This window comes from Oryctolagus cuniculus, chromosome 7 (genome assembly GCF_964237555.1).
Source record: "Oryctolagus cuniculus chromosome 7, mOryCun1.1, whole genome shotgun sequence".
Taxonomy (NCBI): Eukaryota; Metazoa; Chordata; class Mammalia; order Lagomorpha; family Leporidae; genus Oryctolagus; species Oryctolagus cuniculus.
Window position 1 is genome coordinate 46759831 of NC_091438.1, and position 13207 is coordinate 46773037.

Sequence of the window (13207 nt, forward strand, 5' to 3'; positions counted from 1 at the left end):
CCTCCCCTGCTGACCAATCAGATTCTGTTGCCAGGCAGACTTCGGCTGCCACCGGCGCGCGCCCTGCGCCCCCTGTCTCCGGGCGGCAGCGACGGCCAATGACGGAGCAGGCCGCCCGTGTATCTAGGCAGATCGCGGCCGCCGCGACCATTCAGAAAAAGGAAAATAAAGCAACGCACGAGCCCGCCGGGCCGGGACCGCGGGGCTGGGCTGGAGTGAAGGTGGCTGCGAGGTAGTTTCTCTTTCTCCTCACCTTTATCGTGGCGCGTGTTGGCAGGCGCCGGCCCGGGGCTGGGGAGGGGCGACGTGAGCCGGGAGCAGAGCTGGAAGAGATCCGGGCTGTGTTTCCAACAGCTTCTTCGCCCCTCTGCACGTGCCGCGGACCCGGGTTTCCCGCGGCCGGCCCCCGAGTTCCGCGGCCCTGCGCCCCCCGCCCGGCCGCTGCTGGGGCCCGGGGCGCGGCGGCCGGGCGGGCGGTGGGGGGCGCGCCGCGAGCCGCGAGGCTAGGGGAGAGGACGCCGGGGCCGGGGGAGCGGCAGCCGGGCCGTGGCGAGGTTGAGTCATGGAAACCCGGGCCCAGTTGGTTTTCAAGCCCGCAAGGCCAGAGGACGGCCGGATTCTTTCCGACCTCCCGAGCCGACGCGCTGGTGAGGAGCGTATCCAAGAGAGAAACAGGGAACTTTGTTTAGTGGTCCTCGTTGCTTTTGAGGGAGAGGAGGCCAGGTTGGGGTGAGAGGCAGAAATGACAGTGTCTTTCTAACGGCAGCTCCCAATCCCCCTGCCTCTTCCCGTACGGCCTCCTGGGTTTAGGAGACTTGAGAGAGGTGGGTGCAGACAGCATGGAGTTCTCTTTAGGTACGTAGATGGGCCTGGCGAAGCCATGGATTGATTTCTAATTTTCGGAGAAGGCCAGGTAGGTGGTGAGGGAAAGACCATCAGGGGGATCTGCGGGTTTTGTTGAGATCAGGAGCGCCCTGGGGGTGTCCAGGGCAAGGGCTGGCCAACAGGGGTTCAGTCTCACCACCCTCTCCCCCCTGTCGCCCCAGCCCTCATGCCGGCATGGCTGAAGATGAGCCGGATGCCAAGAGCCCCAAGACTGGGGGCCGGGCCTCCACAGGTGGAGCTGAGGCTGGGGAGCCTACCACCCTTCTCCAGAGGCTCCGAGGTACCATTTCGTAAGTACCCATCTCCAAACCCCGTTGTAGACCAGGCTGGAGAACCATCTGGCTTTCCCCAAGTGCCCCTGAGCAGGACAAGCGAGGTTCTTGCCTCTGGGAGCGATTGTCCAGCACCTGCGAGGTGTCTGAGTTCTCTTCCCTTCCCAGCAAGCTGACAGAGGGGTGGGGGAAAACCTCACGGGTGACCTCCAGCATTTTCCTCTCTTCCCTACAGCAAGGCCGTGCAAAACAAAGTGGAAGGAATCCTGGTAAGTGTGTTGGGGCTGGGCAGTAGCGAGCTGGTGTTGGTGGGCAGCAGGCTCCCAGCCTCAAGTGAATTCTTGAAAGTGAGGTGTCTTTGCGGTCCTACCCCTAAGCCAACTAGGCATTGTGGTGAGGGGTAGAGGGTCCTCTATCAGGTCCAGCTTGGCCTTATTATTTCTCCTGCCTCTGTCACCCCCGACCCCACCCCCAGCAAGATGTACAGAAATTCTCAGACAACGACAAGCTCTATCTCTACCTTCAGCTGCCCTCAGGGCCCAGCACCGGAGACAAAAGGTAGGCTTGGGGGTAGGGTTTTCGATTCTTTAGTGAGAGAGGCTCACTGGGACAGGAAGGCTCCTAACTTTTGTCCCCGATCAAGGGCTTGGTACCAGGGAAAGGTGGATCCCGGCTGAACTGATTGGATCCAGACTACTGAAGTCGTCGTCTGGGGAGAGCCAGCGTTGAGTGCTGGGTTCTCAGTCATGCCTGTCCCTTTTCCTTCTCCTGCAGCTCGGAGCCCAGCACGCTCAGCAATGAGGAGTACATGTATGCCTATAGGTGGATCCGCAACCACCTGGAGGAGCACACGGACACCTGTCTGCCCAAGCAAAGTGTTTATGATGCCTATCGGTGGGTGGAGGGGAAGGGGGGGTATGCTGCTGGGCACAGGACTGGCCCCTCCCCTGGAGAGCTCCTTGCCCTGATAGGGTTCCCAGGGACCCTGGCTTCCTAAAGGGTTCCCAGGAACCCTCTGAGCCTACCCGCAGCCTCCTTCTCTGAGTGTCTTCCCACTCTGCCCCCCACTTGCTCAGGAAGTACTGTGAGAGTCTTGCCTGTTGCCGCCCGCTCAGCACAGCCAACTTTGGCAAAATCATCCGAGAGATCTTCCCTGACATCAAGGCCCGAAGGCTTGGTGGCCGGGGCCAGTCCAAGTATCCTTGACTGGAGAGGTTGGGCCTGGAGCAGCTGGGGAGGAGAACCGGGCCTGGGAACAGCCCAACTTGGCTAAGGGGCTTCAGGCGCACCAGGCGTTGGCTGCACCTTAACTTGCATCAGATACTGCTACAGTGGCATACGAAGAAAGACCTTGGTGTCCATGCCACCCCTGCCTGGGCTCGACCTTAAGGGTTTTGAGACCGTAAGTAACAAAATGACCCTCCAGCTCTGTTCTCTCCTTGGTGGAAAGTCTGAGGACTTGGGGCGTGCTTTGAGAGCTAACACGGCATGGGCCATTATGTGCACAGCTTCTAGTACCTTCTGCCTGCCTTCTGGTTGAGGCAGAGCATGAGGAGGATCTGTGGGTTTCTGGGATGGGATAGGTAAAGGCTACTCAGGTCTCAGCTTGGCCAAGAGTAACGTCAGAGAGGGGGCAAGGGTCACCTGGTCACACCTGGAGTGTGATGGCTGTGTCCTTCCTAACCATAGCCGGAAATGGGCCCAGAAGTCACCCCTGCACCTCGAGATGAGCTGGTGGAGGCAGCCTGCGCCCTGACCTGTGACTGGGCTGAACGAATCCTGAAACGCTCCTTCAGTTCCATCGTGGAGGTCGCCCGCTTCCTGCTGCAGCAGCATCTCATCTCTGCCCGGTCTGCTCACGCCCATGTGCTTAAGGCCATGGGGCTTGCTGGTGGGTGGACCCTCCCTTCCCGCTCCCAATGCCAAAGGCCCGCCCACACGCTACATTAGTGACACCTTGGCCTTGCCTTCTGTTCCCGGCCACCCTCCTAAGACATGCTTCAGAGCTCCCTCTTGGCCACGTCTCTCCCTGTCACTCCTCCAGCCCTCGGCCTTCTCCTCACCCTCACTTTACTCCCTCTTCTGGCACCTGTGCAGAAGAAGAGGAGCATGCCCCTAGGGAACGGTCTTCGAAGTCCAAGAATGGTGTAGAGCACCTGGAGAGTGGAGGCCATAAGAAACCAGAGAAAGCAGCCCAGGTGAGGCGATGGATGGGGCTTCCAGGGGCTGGAGGCTTGGCATACCCTTCCCCTGGAGGCTGCAACCCATGTTTGCTTCCAGCACCCACCCGTGTTGGCTCTGCTATTCAGTCTTCGTGCCTTACCATGATCTTGTTTTCTCTTTTTAGCCTCCCAAGGAGCTGGAAGCCCGGGCTGGGGCTGCGGGACGTGGAGAGCGGAAGAAGAATGTAGTTGAGAGCTCGGCCCCAGCAGCCAATAACCCTCAGGTTAATGCCCTGGTGGCCCGGCTGCCTATGCTCCTTCCCCGGGCCCCTCGCTCACTTATTCCTCCAATCCGAGTCTCTTCGCCCATCCTGGCCCCCAAGCTTCCTTCAGGCACCCTGAAAGTGGCTACACTGCCCCTGCCCAGTAGGCCTGGGGGACCCCAGGCAGCTGTGCCCATCATTAATATGATCTTGCCAGCTGTTCCTGCTCTGCCCGCGCCTGGGCCTGGACAGGCTCCTTCCGTGGGACTCACTCAGGCCTGGGGCACAGAGCACAGAGAGGTAGTCATGGGTCATGGTGACCCCGGAGCCCATGACAAGAGTGGCAAGAGGACAGCTGAGGTACCCGTGAGTGAGGCCAGTGGGCAGGACCCACCAGCTAAAGCAGCAAAGCAGGATATGGAGGATACAGCAAGCGATGCCAGAAGGAAGCGGGGGCGCCCTCGGAAGAAGTCAGGTGGAAGTGGGGAAAGGAATTCGACCCCCGACAAGTCAGCAGCTGCCGTGGACTCTGCCCAGGCCTCGGCGTCACCGTGGGAAACGTGGGGCTCCCAAAGGGAAAGCAGCTTCGTGGCAGGGTCAGGGTCAGAGAGGCCGGGGCCAGGGGGAGGGGCCGAGAAGCGCGCAGCGCTTGCCCCCGGTCAGGAAGATGGCACTGTGTCCAGAGCAGGAAGGGGCCCCAGCTCTCGGCATGCCAAAGAAGCGGAAGAAAAAACTCCCCTCGCTGCCCCAAAGGTCAGTGTCATCAAGGGCAGCAGGAGCCAAAAGGAGGCTCTTCAGCTGGGGAAGGCAGAAGCAGGCACCGCCGCACAGGGCACTAAAGACTTCAGGGGGCACGGGCTCCAAGCCTCCCTGGCCCGTGAGCGTAAAGACCCCAAAGAGGCACCCCCATGACGGCTGTGCGGGGAGGAGTTCCTGTCCTTCCGTGAGCTCTGCCTGTCCGCCTGGTAGAGGCCCTTCTCTGCACTTGCTTCTCGTGTGGCTGCTCTGCCCTGAAGGGAGTCCATTCTCCTCTCATGGACAGCGGCATCACCCAGTCTCACACACTGCCTGGCTGCCACCTCTGGCCTTCCCAGCTCAAAACCTTGACTTTATAGTGTAACCAATAAATCCATAGTGACCTCTTACCTGGACCCCTGTGCTATCCTGTGGGAAGATAGGGATGGGTAAGTATAATGAATGTATAGGTTAGGGCATCTTCTGGTTTTAAATCACAGAAAACCTAACTCAAACTGGGTTAAAATAAAAGTTAAGAAAAAAAAAAAAAGACTTACTGGCTCACGTACCTGGAAAGGCCAGAGGGAGTGCTGGCTCCAAGTGACGTTTGATTCAGTGGCTGACCGTGTCCCTAAATACCTGATTTGTTTTCTCACTGCTCTTTCTGTAGCTACCTTGTGGCTGCCAGTACTCCCAGGATTACATATTCCCTCCATGTCAACCAAAAAAGGAGAAGGCTTCTTTGTTCCCTCTAGTCCTAGCAAAAAGCCCTGCACATGGGTCACACGCCACAGCTGAGCAATCACTGCAGCCACGATGTGTGCGAATCGGCCTGTTTTATAATGTGGACTGCTCCTTTAGGGAAAGGGGGCGCAGCCTCCTGAGAAGTATGCAGATGGCCTGAGTGGGAACTTGGGGCAGTTACAGGGAAGCAGCGGCCCCCCAGCTACTCCCAGGAGGTACAAGTGCTAGCTTGCTAGGCTGAGGTGAGCACCTGCTTCCCTTCGCCCTCAGGGCTGCGCTTCCCTTCCTGCAGCTGTAACCTCGCCTCTTGTTCTGGTCTCAGAAGGCAGGAGCAGGCGTTCGCTGTCCTTGAGGGACTCTCTTCAGTCTCCTTGAGATGACAATCTCTTTTCACCTACATCTCAGAAATGGAGCTCCCTCCTTTTCTGCATTCAGAATTTTCACATTCACCACATTCCTGCTTCCCTTACCTTTCACCCTATTGCCACTTTGACCAACTAGTCATTTTGCTAAATTCATTGTGTTTCCACCAGGTGTCAGTATCCTGTCACACATGTAACAGGACTTGGCCAGCAAGTGGGCTTTGGACTAGGAGTATATGGAAGGAGACAGTTCTGCACCTCAGGGAGCACCGATGGGAAGGGAATCCAGCCCCCCACCAGGTGTATCCTTGGGGAAAGCAGTGAACCGATACTTATTGAGGACCCACTTCGTCTTCTACATAGGGTAGCTTCTGTCAGGGAATCTTGGTTCTTCCCAAGAAATACAGATTTTTCTTTCAGGGAGACTTCATGAATTTCCACCACAGCAAAGTTTTTTAAATTATAATATGTAATATTTGATATCTATAAAGAATATGTAATGTGTATAAATTATAAAGCATAATAAAATGAGTACCTATGGCTCATCACTCAATTTACACATTAAAGCATTAGAAATACCATTGAGTTTATTTGCGTTCCTCCCTATCCTATCCCCATGCCTCTTCTTAGAGGTAACCGCTGTCCTTAATTTTTTGTTTATTAACTGCTATATATATTATCACATATGTATATATTCTTTTAAAATGTACTTAGCATCACTTGTTTTTTTAGCTTTACAAGAACATTATACTCTTAACTGTCCCCTACAGTTTGCATTTTTCTCTCTACATTGTTTCTAAGATTCATTCACGTTGTTACTGAAAGCTGTGCTTCATTCTTTTCATCTGTATACTGCTCCACCAAGTACATGAGCCACAAGTTATCCATGCACCTACCACTGGATATCTGGGCCGCTCCCAGTGCTTGGCTGTTATGGACAATGCTGCTATGAACATTCTTGGGTATGTTAGTGCCTTTGTGCTCAGTAGGATTTCTAAAGAGGTTTCTGTAAGGTTCTTTTGGTCCTTACACCTTCTGAGTGGCAGATTCCTCTTGGCTTCTCTGGAAGAGATGGGATGAGATTAAAATGAAGTGTCCTGTGAAAGTTTGGTAAAACACTTGAGTTTGGCAAAGCTACCTGAGCTCAGTGTTTCTTTGTGGAAGCTTTTGTAATTAATTTGTTAAAATTTCTTTAAATCGTGGACTGTTTGGGCTTTCTGTTTCTTCCTGAGTCAGTTTAGGTAAAGTGCTTCTTTAGGATTCTGGCGTCATGGTTTTTCTTTGTTTCTTTACATGAAGTCCATATATTTATTTTCTTTTTTACCTCTGCTCTCTGGGTAGTCATACTTTTCATTCCTACTGTTTACTTGTGCTTTCTCTTTTTTATTCTTTGAGCCATTTTACCAGAAATTTGTTTATTTTACTTGTGTATTTTCAGATACTATTTTGGGCTTTGTTGATCCTCTCCCTTATGTGTTTTTTTCCACCTCATTAATTATGGATTTTATCTTTAGTATCAATTCTGCATTCTTTATGTTTAATTTGCAAGCTGTCTTCTTTCATATTTTAAATTTTCAAGAACCTTCTTTATATTCTAGAATTTTTTATGTATTGTACAATGTTTTAATTATCCTAAAAATATTTGAATTTACCCTTGTGGCATTTTTAACTCATAAATTTAGAAAAGTTTTATAACTGTCTGGAGATTTTAAAAATTATCTTTTTGATAGTGATTTTAAATTTATTTGTATTCAATGTGGTATCTATTATACCATTTTTTAGAAAGATTTATTTACTAATTTGAAAGTCAGAATTAGAGAGAAGGACAGAGAGAGAGAGATCCTCCATCTGCTGGTTCCCTCCCCAGATGGTCACAATAGCTAGGGCTGGGCCAGGTCATAGCCAGGAGCCAGGAGCTTCATCCAGGTCTCCCATATGGATGTCAGGGGCCCAAACATTCGGGCCATCATCCTCTACTGCTCTTCCCAGGCCACCAGCAGGGAACTGAGTCAGAAGCAGAACAGCTAGGAGACAAACCAGCCCCTACAGGGGATACCAGCTTCATAGGTGGCAGCTTTTATCTACTGTACCACAATGCTGCACCCACCCTGATTTTTTTTAATGTTTATTTATTTTCAATTATTTGAAAGGTAGAGCAACAGAAAGACAGAGATCTTCCACCTGGTGGTTCACTCCCCAAACATCTCCAACAGCCAGGGCTGGGTCAGGAGCCCAGAACTCCATCTGGGTCTCCCACATCGGTGGCAGGGGCCCACCTCCCAGGATGTGTTAGCAGAAAGCTGGATCAGAAGTGGAGGTAGCAGGACCTGAACCAGTACTCCCATGTGGGATGCAAGAGTCCCAAGCAGCAGCTTAAGCTGCTGCACCAACAACACCCACCCTTATGTTGCCGAATTTCTTTGAAATTTGTCAGGAGTATTATTTTATATTCTGTGACTAAATCTCTTTTCTGCTGACTCCTGCCCATAGTAGCTTGTGTATTTTGAACTCATTACTTTGTTAAACTGAATGTCAGGAAATTGCTGGGACCTAAACCAAGGGTACTTCCCTCTGCTTCTGCCAGGGTCCTTCTGACCTGAGACTGTGTTAGCCCCTTCAAGAGTCAGACCTTTCCATACTTTCCTGGGCTAGACCCAAGTTTGTTTGAAGGGCACAGAGAGACAGAGCATTCCCATCCACTGGGTCACCATCCAAATGCCTGCGACAGCCAGGGCTGTACCAGACTCAAGCCAGGGGCCAGGAACTCAATCCAGGTTTCCATAGTGGGAGGCCAGGACCCAAGTACTTGAGCCCTTATCTGCTGTCTCCTAGCAGGAAGCTGGAACTGGAGCAGAGCTGAGACTTAAAGCTAGACTCTGAGGTGAGGTGAGGTGCACACATCCAAAGCCTGTCTCAGCTGCTATGCCAAACACTTCCTCTGGCCAAGGGTTAGACTCTTCACAACGCTGATGGTGGCGTCTGTCCTCAGAGCCAACCTGCTTCTACTACTGCATACTACTCTTCCTTCATATAGATCTCTGCATAATCTTTATATAGATTTCAGCTACTTTTTTTCTTTCAGTGATTTCACTTACTTTTTTTTTTTTATTTTTATTTGACAGATAGAGTTATAGACAGAGAGAGAAACAAAGGTCTTCCTTCTATTGGTTCACTCTCCAAATGGCCGCTACGGCTGGCGCTGCACCGATCTGAAGCCAGGAGCCAGGTGCTTCCTCCTGGTCTCCCATGTGGTGCGGGGGCCCAAGGACTGGAAGAGGAGCAACCAGAACTAGAACCTGGTGCCCATATGGGGTGCCGGCACCGCAGGCGGAGGATTAACCAAATGAGCCACGGTGCCAGCCCTCCCTTACTTTCTAATAAACCCAGCAATGTGCTAAAAATTATGTTTGCTACAATTTATCCAGGATCTGGTTACAGTTTAATGGAAGAGCCCTTCCTCTTACTCATGTTGCCAGAAATAAGAGTCTATGTCTGTGGTTTTAATACTTTCTCTCTTTGTCTTTAAAAAAATTAAGATTTTATTTATTTATAAGAAAGGCAGAGACACAGATCTTTGTCCGCTGGTTCATTCCCCAAATCGCCACAACCACTACCCAGGCTGAAGCCAGGAGCCTGGAACTCTATCTGGGTATCCCAGGTGCCACGGGCCTGGATATTTAGGCTGTTTTCCACTGATTTCCTAGGTGCATTAGCAGGGAGCTAGATCAGAAGTGGAGCAGTGGGGCTGGCGCTGTGGCATAGTTGGTAAAGCTGCTGCCTGCAACTCCAGCACCCCATATGGGCACTAGTTTGTGCATGTCCTGGCTGCTCCACTTTTTTTTTTTTTTTAATTTATTTATTTGAAAGGCAGAGCTACAGAGAGGCAGAGGCAGAAAGAGAGAGAAGTTGGTTCAGTCCCATGTGCTGGTTCACTCCCAAAATGGCCGCAACAGCCGGAGCTGTGCCGATCTGAAGCTAGGAGCCTGAAGTCTCCTCCAGGTCTCCCATGTGGGTACAGGGGCCCAAGGACTTGGACCATCCTCTACTGCTTTCTCAAGCTATAGCAGAGAGCTGGATTGGAAGTAGAGCAGCTGGGACTCAAACCAGTGCCCATATGGGATGGTGGCACTGCAGGCAGTGGCTTTACCTGCTACACCACTGCGCTGGCCCCATGGCTGCTCCACTTTTAATCGTGCTCCTTGCCAATGGCCTGAAAAAAGCATCAGAAGATAGTCCAAGTGTTTGGGCCCCTCCCACCCACGTAGGAGACCCTGATGAATCTCCTGGCTCCTGGCTCCAGCCTGGCCCAGCCCTGGCAGTTGTAGCCATCTGGGGAATAAACCAGCAGATGGAAAAGGTCTTTCTGTCTCTCTCTCTCTCCGTAACTCTGACTTTCAAATAAATAAATAAATAAAATAATTTTAGAAAAAGAAGTGGAGCAGCCAGAACTCAAACCGGTGCTCCAATAAGGGATGTGATATCCCAGGTAGTGGCTTAATCCGCTGTCTCACAACACCAGCCCCTCCCTCTTGTTTTTTAAGTGCTATACACTTATTAAACTCTGTGTTTAAACATGCTGGCTGGGGAGAGTGACAAGTAAGTCATGATCCCAGCACAGTGCGAGTGCCGTGAGAAGGAAGCCCAGAGGGCTAGCATGTAGGTCAAACGGCAGTCAGAGACGACTTCCCAGCAGAGGCGAGCAGGAAGTAGATGCACAAGTTTAACGTACAAAGCAAGGGCTGAACGACGTAAGCTACGTGGTAAAAAGAGCCAAGCCGTGATGCTGTGCTGCAGAATAGCTGTCAACCCAGAGACGTCAGTGTGCACTGGGAAGGCTCCGTGGAAAAGACAGGCTTGAGTTAAGCCTTTAAGGTAAGTAGAGCTGGCAGAGGCGAATTCCAAGGAAGGCAATTCCGGAAATGCAGGGTTGCAGGGATGCGGCACGGCAGTGCCACCCAGTGAAGAGACCTGTCGCGCGGAAGAGACGTGTGGGAACAGTAGAGCCGTGGGAAATAAACTCGAAGAAGGACACCAACCAGTATAGTTCCCTGTTGAGTGAATAAATTAATGAGTGAAAGGTAATGGAGTGGGGCTGGCACTATGGCGTAGCCAGTAAAGCCACCGCCTGATCTCTATTTCTCCCTCTCTCTGTAACTCTTCCAAATAAATGAATCCTTTATATATATATATATATATATATATATATCCTTTATATATATATATCCTTTATATAAATATATCATTTATTTATATATATCCTTTATATATATCCTTTATATATATTTAAAAGGTGGGCTTGGCACTGTGGTGTAGATTAATCCTCCACCTGCAGCACTGACATCCCATATGGGCACCGGTTCGAGTCCCGGCTGCTCCACTTCCAATCCCGCTCATTGCTATGGCCTGGGAAAGCAATAGAAGATGGCCAAGTCCTTGGGTCCCTGCACCTGTGTGGGAGATGCAGAAGAAGCTCCTGGTTCAGCTCTGACCATTGCAGCCATTTGGGTAGTGAACCAGCGGATGGAAGACCCCGTCTCTGTCTCAACCTCTCTCTCTAACTCTTTTGAATAAATAAAAATTTTAAAAAAAGGTAATGGAGTTTGCATTCGAGGATGGAGGAAATGGAATCCAAGGACCCAGCCAAGCAGCTGTTGCCCATGTGGGAAAAGATGAGGGCCAGGTCCATACTGCTGACAGATTCGAGGTAAGAGGCCCAAATAAACCTCTTGTGACAGAATAGACGCTCACCACTGAGGACTGCGGAGTTGATAAAACATCCATTCACTTTGGGAGACTCAGATACCAAGCCACTAGGTTGTTCTCAGATTGGCATGAGTGCTAAGGGATTATAATAAAGTAGCTTTCCATCCTGTTTTCTGTTTTTGTTTTGTTTTGTTTTCTTTTGTTTTTAGATTTAGGACTTGGGCCATCTTCTACTGCTTTCTCAGGCCATAGCAGAGAGCTGGATCGGAAGTGGTGCAGCCGGGACTAGAATCGGCACCAATATGGGATGCCAGTGCTTCAAACCAGAGCATTAGCCCGCTGCACCACAGTGCCGGCCCCTCCATCCTGTTTTCAAAAAGTGTAACATAAGCAGGTTATTCTTCTATACTTTTCAGTTGGTGGAGAGGAGCTCAGCTGAGATTTGGGAGCCTGCCTAGGGCTTCCTACTCTCCTGCTTCTCCACAGTCCCCTTCCCACTCCCATTACCCCCGCCCCACCCGCCGGTGCTCTCTTATCTGGGCCCTCTCATAAATTACATTTACTAAAATCTGAAATAATACATTGCTATTAAACTCACATGCCCAGTCTATGGTTCTAAATAAATGAAAGTGGTGTTTATTTTTGTAGTTAACAATCAGCTTTCTTTATAAATTAAGGCAAGTGCTATGTTTATAGAGTATACTAAGTGAGGGAATTAGGGTCATATTTGTCTATATGTTATGCCTCATGTCAGGGTTCCTCAGTAGGCCTATGGCTTCACCTGGAAACATCCTGGGGATTCAAAGCTAAGCATTTATATATGTAGATAGACGGATGAAAGGAGATTTCTCCAGAAATGTTCATGGGGCTGGCATTGTGGTGTAGCGGGCTGGGTCACTGCCTGCAACACCAGCATCCCGTTTGAGCACCAGTTTGAGCCCTGGCTGCTCCACTTCCAATCCACTCCCTGCTAATACACCTGGGAAAGCAGCAGCTGCCACCCATGTAAAAGACATGGATGAAGCTCCTGGCTTTGGCCCAGCCCAAGCCCCTGCCATTGTGGCCATCTGGGAAGTAAACCAGCAAATGGAAGATTCTCTTTCTCTCCCTCTCTCTCTGTAACTCTGCCTTTCAAATAAATGAAAAATAAATCTTTTTTTAAAAAAGAAGTTGAATGAAAGACAATTTTTAAAAGTAATGACAACCGGCTGGCACCATGGCTCACTAGGCTAATCCTCCACCTGCGGCGCCGGCACACCGGGTTCTAGTCCTGGTTAGGGCGCCGGACTCTGTCCCAGTTGCTCCTCTTCCAGTCCAGCTCTCTGCTGTGGCCAGGGAGTGCAGTGGAAGATGGCCCAAGTGCTTGGGCCCTGCACCCGCATGGGAGACCAGGAGAAGCACCTGGCTCCTGGCTTCGGGTCGGCGCAGCGCCGGCTGCTGCCATTTGGGGGTGAACCAACGGAAGGAAGACCTTTCTCTCTCTCTCTCTCTCTCACTGTCTAACTCTGCCTGTAAAAAAAAAAAATAGTAAAAAAAAAAAAAGTAATTACAGCCATTCTGACATTCTGAAGCTCACTTTCCATAAAATGGGATAAAATCTCCTCTGTGGAGTTGTATTGAGAAATAAATGAAGTAATGTTTTCATCCATACACAGTAAGGGGTCCAAGAAATAGCTGCTAGTTTCCTTTTCATTTCCTCTGAAAAAAAAGCCCATAATATCTGTAGTTCAGGGGGAAAAAATCACTGTTTATGAAAACGTCTTTAACCATAAGATTGCTTAAAATATAATTTGAGCTATCTTACAAGTCCTCTAGTTTTACCAACTTTTGAATAATAAGCCAACTTCTTTCTCCAGTTTGATAAAAGTTGAGACAAATAAATGACATTATCTCTTTTTTTTAAGATTTATTTATTTATTTGAAAATCAGGGTTACAGAGAGAGGAGAGGCAGAGAGATAGAGAGTGAGAGGTCTTCCATCCGCTGGTTCACCCCCCAATTGGCTGCAATGGCCGGAGATGCACCGATCCGAAGCCAGGAGCCAGGAGCTTCTTCCAGGTCTCCCACATGGGTGCAGGGGCC

At 50.5% G+C, this 13207-nt stretch overlaps 1 protein-coding gene across 6 annotated transcripts; it reads left to right on the forward strand.

Moving 5' to 3' along the window:
- The first annotated feature begins 54 nt into the window (after positions 1-54).
- On the forward strand, positions 55-6004 carry RFX5 (regulatory factor X5). Of its 6 annotated transcripts, none has more exons than XM_008264047.4 (11): positions 161-232; positions 856-913; positions 1047-1175; positions 1393-1426; positions 1633-1715; positions 1932-2051; positions 2234-2353; positions 2478-2559; positions 2847-3048; positions 3255-3355; positions 3505-6004. In XM_008264047.4, the coding sequence occupies exons 3-11, from the start codon at positions 1060-1062 to the stop codon at positions 4492-4494; spliced, it is 1848 nt and encodes a 615-aa protein (XP_008262269.3). In that variant the 5' UTR covers positions 161-232; positions 856-913; positions 1047-1059; the 3' UTR covers positions 4495-6004. The 6 variants fall into 6 exon arrangements, with proteins under 6 accessions (XP_008262268.3, XP_008262269.3, XP_069932809.1 ...); XM_070076708.1 differs by having other exon boundaries at positions 199-232; positions 811-913; XM_008264046.4 differs by lacking the exon at positions 856-913 and having other exon boundaries at positions 55-232.
- Positions 6005-13207: the final 7203 nt, after the last annotated feature.

Bases quoted from the DNA above. Each gene is read 5' to 3' on its own strand.
- RFX5 (XM_008264046.4), top strand. From the start codon at position 99: ATGACGGAGCAGGCCGCCCGTGTATCTAGGCAGATCGCGGCCGCCGCG. The intron at 2,560-2,846 runs GTAAGTAACAAA...TCCTAACCATAG, and splicing joins ACCTTAAGGGTTTTGAGACC to CCGGAAATGGGCCCAGAAGT. The intron at 3,356-3,504 runs GTGAGGCGATGG...TTCTCTTTTTAG, and splicing joins AACCAGAGAAAGCAGCCCAG to CCTCCCAAGGAGCTGGAAGC.